At 58.2% G+C, this 6,938-nt stretch overlaps 4 protein-coding genes across 4 annotated transcripts; 2 read left to right on the top strand and 2 right to left on the bottom strand.

The window, feature by feature from the left end:
* Nucleotides 1-631: 631 nt before the first annotated feature.
* Nucleotides 632-2,670, bottom strand: H310_12248 (hypothetical protein; the record flags this gene model as incomplete). Its single annotated transcript, XM_008879242.1, has 1 exon — nt 632-2,670. One exon carries the CDS (start codon nt 2,668-2,670, stop codon nt 1,087-1,089), a length of 1,584 nt encoding a protein of 527 aa, XP_008877464.1. The 3' UTR covers nt 632-1,086.
* A 498-nt stretch (nt 2,671-3,168) lies between these two features.
* Nucleotides 3,169-4,923, bottom strand: H310_12249 (hypothetical protein). Its single transcript, XM_008879243.1, has 4 exons — nt 4,270-4,923; nt 3,942-4,221; nt 3,528-3,878; nt 3,169-3,481 (listed from the first exon to the last, which is right to left on the bottom strand). The coding sequence occupies exons 1-4, from the start codon at nt 4,891-4,893 to the stop codon at nt 3,237-3,239; spliced, it is 1,500 nt and encodes a 499-aa protein (XP_008877465.1). The 5' UTR covers nt 4,894-4,923; the 3' UTR covers nt 3,169-3,236.
* A 105-nt stretch (nt 4,924-5,028) lies between these two features.
* On the top strand, nt 5,029-6,254 carry H310_12250 (hypothetical protein; the record flags this gene model as incomplete). The annotated part of the gene is made up of 3 exons (XM_008879244.1): nt 5,029-5,527; nt 5,582-6,111; nt 6,189-6,254. 3 exons carry the CDS (start codon nt 5,029-5,031, stop codon nt 6,252-6,254), a joined length of 1,095 nt encoding a protein of 364 aa, XP_008877466.1.
* A 209-nt stretch (nt 6,255-6,463) lies between these two features.
* H310_12251 (hypothetical protein) lies at nt 6,464-6,844 on the top strand (the record flags this gene model as incomplete). The annotated part of the gene is made up of 1 exon (XM_008879245.1): nt 6,464-6,844. One exon carries the CDS (start codon nt 6,464-6,466, stop codon nt 6,842-6,844), a length of 381 nt encoding a protein of 126 aa, XP_008877467.1.
* Between the last annotated feature and the right edge of the window lie 94 nt (nt 6,845-6,938).

Genomic DNA, 6,938 nt, shown 5'->3' on the forward strand with positions numbered 1-6,938 from the left:
CCGAGGAGCGCGCACAGAATCGAACGGCGCATGCGGAATGAAGGCAGGACGTTGTTGATGACGGTCTTGGGGGGAATGATGTGAATGCGGTCGTTGTCGTCGTTGGCGGTGAAGCTCAAGACATCGTGTTGCCGAATCGTGTTGCTGGGCATGGCGCCGTGTGTAGTCGGTCCAATATGCGACCGATGTAACAATGATTGATTCTCTCCCGTCTGACTGGCCGCCGGCGGAGTAAGTACGACAGCGGTTACGGGTGAAACCGAAACCAAGTTGTTGTATGGCGACCAGTGGTGCATCGTGTGCCTTTCCTTACTCAGCCAGCTCTTTTTTGCCGCCATGCCACTCCCAAGGTCGGCGACAAGCAGTCCACAATCTCCCCGTCACTGCTGTTGTAGCAACGGCAGCGTCGTGATCGTGCCGTTTCCTTGACCGTCGTGGGGAATGCCTGTCTCTGTTGACGTGACATTACTATTTTATTACAAACAACTTCATATCAAATGTCATGCATTAAGTATTTTATTACTGTGGTCCTACAAGATAGCGCACGTCTGTGGTCGCTCAAGCGATGGCTACAGAATCTTGCGGCCGGCCTCCTGCTTCCGGCCGCCCCATCGCCCTGCCATAGACGCAATCGACAGCGGCGCTGCGTAACTGCATGTTTCCGACTGGAGCATGGCGGTACATTCGATGCGCGTTCGTCGCCCCTTCTCACCTGGCAATCATCCACCGGCGTCCTCGGTAGAAGCGCAGTCCATCCATGTCACACAATTGTGTCCACGCACCGGTCGACGCAGGGGCAATGCCAGCAAGTTCAAGGAACTGTCGCATGGACCACCCCCTATACCGGCGACGAGCCGCTGTCGAAGGCACTTGCCTCTCCACGGAGCACGGCGAAGTTTGGTCTGCCGCAGGACACCACAAAGTACCATGGTACACAAACAAGCATGAGTGGCACGTCCCATGACTTGGCATTCCAGGCCATGCGAGGGGGCGATATCCCACAAAGGCCTCTCGGCGCGCGAAAGTCTCAAGTCGAACTCGTTCCAGTCGAATTGAATAAAGTTAATATGTGCTTTGGGGCAGCGCTTACGCCACCTCATTGTCCTTTTCTGGCCGCGATGACTCGGTGTCTGCGATCGCTGAAAACAACGCCGTGACTTCGTCCGTCGTCCTGTGGCGGGTTTCTGGCACGAACATCCACACAAACACGGCAAACACGACGAGGACCGCCGGAAACATGCCAAACGCTTGCGTGCCCCAGTGCTCGGGGCTTGAGATCTGCTGGAAGTACACGCCGATGAAGAACTGCGCCGTCCACGTGCAGCATGTCGAGATAGCGCCAGACGTTGCCCCCAGCACCTCAGGCACTACCTCCGTCGACACGAGCCACCCCATCGACCCGATTGACGCACAAAAGGACGCCACAAACATCAACGTGCACGCAATTTGTATCCAGTCGTTCGTGTCGCTCGGGTACACCTGGCACAACGTAAAGCCGAGCGAGCCCAGGATCATGCCCATCGAACCAGCCAAGAGTAGAGTGCGGCGGTTGAAGCGGTCGCCGAACTTGCCAGCCAAATACATGTCGTGGAACCGACCAAAGTTGACGATAGAGTTGGACAGTCGCAGCTCGCGGATCCCGATCGCCTTGAACATAGCGGGGCCGTACACCACCAGCGCGTTCATGCCACAAAGCTGCTGCATCGTGGCCAGCACAATCGCAATCGAAAACTGCTTGCGGTACTTGGGACTGACCAGCAGCGACAGCTTGGACGACGACGACGCGGCTTCGCGGGTCTGACGGTCGATCGTCGAGACGAGCGCCGTCCAGTGTGCTTCAATGCCCGCGGGCATGTACAGCTGGTGCATGACGTGGCGCGCCTCATCGAGTTGGTCGCGGTGCAGCAGCCACACGGGACTCTCCACGATCCACGGCATCGACGCCACCTGCAACACCCCGATCACGACGGGACCCCCGAACAGCGGCTTGAACTGCCACGCCGTCGACGGCACGTCCGGAATCGCGTACATGAACGTCGTGACCACGAGCGTCCCGACCGACAGCGCGATCTGCACGAGCGTGAGGTAGAACATGCGCCACTGCACGGGCGAGAGCTCGCGGAGGTAGTTGTTGAGGACGTTGATGGCGACGCCGCTCGCGATGCCGTTGAGACCGCGGCCGACGGCGAACGTGTAGATGTCGGTGGCGAAGAGCTGGACGAGGCCGCCTGCGACCATGAGACATCCGTTGTAGCCGAGGGTGCGTTGCCGTCCGAGGTAGTCGGCGGGGACGGCACTGAGGAGCGCACCGAGGCCACCTCCGACGGCCCACGCGGTGCTTTGCATGGTCCACTCGGCAGTCGAGTGTCCTGGAAAGACGAGGCACTGGCCCTGGGGAATGCGAGGGAGGAGGCACAGTTTCGGGTGGTGGAAGGGGATGTATGCCATTTCGGCCATCATCCAGCCAAATTGGAAGGCGCCGAGGAGCGCGCACAGAATCGAACGGCGCATGGCGGGCGACGCCACCAACGGCGTGATCGTGCTGGTGTCCTTGACAGCTTGGTACGACTCGGTGTCGAACATGAGCACGTCAGGAACTGTCTGGGGCGACGCGTTTGCACGTGTTGAAATTCGCGTAAATTCGTTTGTGCCGGTGGCCTCGCGCTGCATTTGCCTGGCTTACGTCACCACCCGCGTCGAGAGCTGGCTTGCATGTCACATGGGTACACCGTCACACACAGTTTCGTCATCTCTGTCTATAGCATGTTACTACTTTACGTTCCGCGGCCCCAGCGAAGCACTTGGGGGCACATGCGACGCCAGCCCTGCTAGCTTTCACCTCCCCAACTCGTTTCCTGCCCCGTTCCCCCGCCGTCGACCGAGATGGAAGATGGAGATCGAGGAAATCCTTCTAGGAAGCACAGACGATCATTCTGCCCCCAACATCACGTGCTGCATGCGCTGGATCTCCAAACACTTGAGATGCACGGTCATGCAATAAGATCCGGCCGCACCGACATCCCTACGCCTTACGTGTATATCGCTCCAACGTCGTCCGTGTGGTATGGAACGGTATCGACGTTGAAAGGCGTATTTCATGGATGTAGACCTCAAAGACGGCGCAGCATGTGACGACGTCCCATCGTGCCATACATGTGAAGGAATTCCTCTGGGATTCGCAACTGTCCATTGTTTACGTTATCCACGGGAAAACCACCAAATTCAGTCGAAATGGGTCATTCCGACGGAAACATGGCACGACCGAGCACGCGATGGCGCCACAACTCGACGTCGTGGTCCATCAGCCGCACGACAAGAGCGCTCTCTTCACGGTGGACATGGATGGTCGCTGACAGTGCATCGAATGCGTCTCGCTGCGCCACGTCGGCGGGCATCGCGTGCACAGACAAGGTTTCCAGCGTGTCGAGGCTCAACACGGCCAGCTTGTCGTGCCCCCACACGACCACTTCCGCCGCGTCGTCTATGTTGGACATTGATGCAAACGCTTTGTCGGGTCATTCACTCACGTGGGGTATACGCTATTCGGCGGACGCCCGTGGGAACGACGGCAGCGTCCCACTTGCCACGACAGTAGCGATAGACTGCGTCGCCGTAAGTCACGCACACGCAGTCGGGAAGGATCCAATGTGCCGACAAGGTCCGACGCGTCGGGTGCTTCAAGTCTTTGTCGGGGCGAGGGGGCACAAAGGGCATCGGGATCACGTCGCTGACTTGGCTCGGTCGCGCCACTCGCCGAAGGACCTGCCGCTCCAAATACAACGTCCCAAGCTCGCTAGTGTGCACCGCGATTGCTTGCGGTACGTCTTTTCGTCCAGCGATCGCGCGATGGAAGGCCCACGCAATGCTGTATAGATTGCCTACACTCGGCGCGCCGGTGGCAATGGTCCCGGGAAGAATTCGGTGAAAGTATTGTGACTCACCTTGCGAATCTTGCGCCAACAGGATGTCGTCGAGCGCCACGAGTCCCATGAAATGCACATGGCTCGGGAACGCGACGTGATGCACGCGCCGTCCGCTGGACGCGTCAACGATCTCGATTAGGAACGAGCTGTGGACGACGCAAAAGAACGAAGGCAGCGCCGGCCAGAACGCGACGAGAGTGCTAGACAGGTACCCGGACGCAGCTGTGTCTGGCCTGAAGTTCCAACAAAACGAACTTGACCATGCTTTCGTCTCTTTTTCGTGCTGGAAGATGGCCACCTACATCAGGACGCATGACACCCCATGGGCCACAATGCCGCGACTTACATGGCCGTCTTTGCATGCAACGACGGCATACTCGCCAGAGAAAGCGACCGACGTTGGCCGCGACGAGGAAAGTGTCGTGGAGAACTCGCGATTTATCGTTTCGCCATCCCACAACGTGACGCGCCCATCAATCGCGGCAATGCCAAAGTGTGCTCCGCACGGCGAAATTGCCGACACCCCGACGGGAACGTCGCGGTACATGTGTTCACTGAGAGTGCACTGCAGAGATTTCTGGCACACGTGGTAGAGGTAGGCTCCGTTGGACGTCGACACAATCAACTTCGTGCCATGGAATGCCACGTGCTTGGCGAAAAATGGGAGTTGGAGTTCAAACTGCCTGTCGAACTTGTCATCGTAGAGGGACAATGTATCTCCATGGGCGACGGCTAGAGCATGCGTGGGTGTGGACCAGGCGTGGCAGAATCGCTCAAGTCCCACCGGGCCAAGGTGGATTTCGTTCACGAACTGGACTTGCCCATCGCTGTCGCACGCGTCCATAGAAATGACAGCTCCATTCTCGCACGCCATAGCGCATCTTGAAGACCCAAACATCCCGCAGAGACTGCTGTTCCATGAGCTGTACGGAACCAGCCCTGTCGGCAGCGCCACCCTGCGCACGTCCATCTTGGCGACTCGCGCGCCAAATCGACCGAGAGGGTACGGATAATCACCTCGCAGTTAACCGGTTTCGTCGAGATATTCGATGCAGCAGTTTAAACATCGACGAGGTGAGCACCACACAAAGCACGCCGACGTGCGATGGAGGACCTTCATGAGTGGGGGACGCGGCTGGAGGTGTTGGAGGACGTGAAGGAGAAGGAAATAGTATTTGCTGATATCCTCCGCGTCCTTCAAATGCCAGGTGGCACCGATGGGGCCAAGAGTTTGGCCGCGCAACTTGTATCCAAGCACGCTCCCACCTTTCCGCACCACGAAGATGCAGCAATCGATGCACTCATCAATTTGAGCCAAGGTGGTGACGGCAAACAAAGCCAATCTGTTCGCATCCATGCTATCCTCGGCCTTGTCACGTTTGTGAAGGGTCAAACCACGATCTCCCTCCCTCTGCACGAAAAGCTGGGACAGTTTGTGCATGCAACCTTGGCGCGAGAGACGTCGGGCGTCCTCCTGCGTCACTTGACATCATTGCAAAAGCTTCTCACTCCTGCACCTACTGCACCCGTTGCCTCTGCACCATCCAGCTCCCTCACGACCGCCGCAGTGCCGTCGTCTCCCGCGAAACCCGAGCCCCGGCGAGGTAGTTGACCGATTCATCTCCGTTTTTCATGGTGCTAACGACGTGCACATGTAGAATGCATTCCGCCGTCGCCATATCTGTACATCAAGGGATTTCAGCTAGGCACGGAGCTGGGCAAGTTGCTCGCGTATTTTCAAAACGTGGACCCGACTCTGACGCTGTCAAAGATCCACTTGAACAAGGCATCGAAGCATCACCACAACGCGTTCCTCAACTGCACGACCATCGACAAAGCCCGCCAAGTGATCGAGTACGCTTCGACGCATCCATTCGACAACCGCAACTTGGTCGCTCTGTTCGCTCGCGGTCCTCAGGTGGCATCAGTTGTGTTTCATTTGGCCAGCTCGTACCCAACGCCCCCAAATGACCTCGCCGAGGTCTGGCCAGACGTGAAGTCAGAGCTTCAGCGACTGAAGGCGACGTACTGGAGCACAACCGTCGGGAAAGCCAAGTTCGACTCGATGGACTTTGTCAAGATGCTCGTGACAAAAGGGTTGACCGTGCGCGGCCAGAAGATTTGGATCGTCTACGACATGGATGAGCAGGCGAAAGCACACGATGCGCACACCAAGCGGCCGGCTGCAGTGCCGTCTCGCTTTGCTGCGCCGACAGCATCTCCCTTGAGGACGACTACAGCTTCTCCCTCGACACGCCACGTTAGCCCCCACCAAGAGGCATCGACACCACCCCCTTCTCGTTTCGCAGCATTGCACACTTTGCCGGCTAAGCGCATGGATTCCATTGCCAACACAACACCTTTGTCGCCACGGGCAGCAACCAACCACACGACCTCTCCTGTACTCCGAGGAGCGCCACCCCCGTCGTCGCCCGCTCGCTTGAATGCCCCCACATTACCTCTTCCGACTGGATCACCAACAAAACCTGCACCATCGTCCCCTGAGAGCCAAAGCAGCCTTCGACCGCCCAACGACAATCATGATGGACCTCAACCAGCGCCATCGCAATCTCTTTCGCAGTCCAACAAATCTGTCGATGCGAGCGTGGCGTCGGACAGCTCTGGTCCAAGCAACCATGCCAGTGGAAGTGACAGCCGACCAAGTGAGCCTCAGCGCGCGTCAAATCAAGAGCGAAGCTCAGTGCTGCCGAAGCCAACATCCGAGTCGCAACCAACTGCTCCGTCCCTCGGCGAAATTGCGCGTGCGGGTGGCTCGGACAAATACGAAGCAACGCGAGGACGGACGGATTCCAAAGGATCCAGTGCCTCCAACAAAGTTTGCGACGACAAACGGGCACCATCGGAGCGACTATCCCGTGAACAAGCGGCACCCCGACCCCAGCCGACCATTGGAGAGTTAGCACGAGCTGGAGGTGCGTCGTTAACGACCAGGCGGTCTCATTCTCGTGATGGACCTCGCTCCCGTGACCGGGCCCCTCGATTCTCCCCACCGTC

Source organism: Aphanomyces invadans (genome assembly GCF_000520115.1).
Source record: "Aphanomyces invadans strain NJM9701 unplaced genomic scaffold supercont1.37, whole genome shotgun sequence".
In the NCBI taxonomy this organism is placed as follows: domain Eukaryota; phylum Oomycota; class Saprolegniomycetes; order Saprolegniales; family Verrucalvaceae; genus Aphanomyces; species Aphanomyces invadans.

Excerpts from the sequence above, each read along its gene's own strand:
- H310_12249 (XM_008879243.1), bottom strand. The coding sequence starts at position 4,893 with ATGGACGTGCGCAGGGTGGCGCTGCCGACAGGGCTGGTTCCGTACAGC. Across the intron at positions 3,879-3,941 it reads GTTGGCGCAAGATTCGCAAG|GCAATCTATACAGCATTGCG; the intron begins GTGAGTCACAAT and ends CGCCGAGTGTAG. Across the intron at positions 3,482-3,527 it reads CCGAATAGCGTATACCCCAC|ACGACGCGGCGGAAGTGGTC; the intron begins GTGAGTGAATGA and ends TGTCCAACATAG.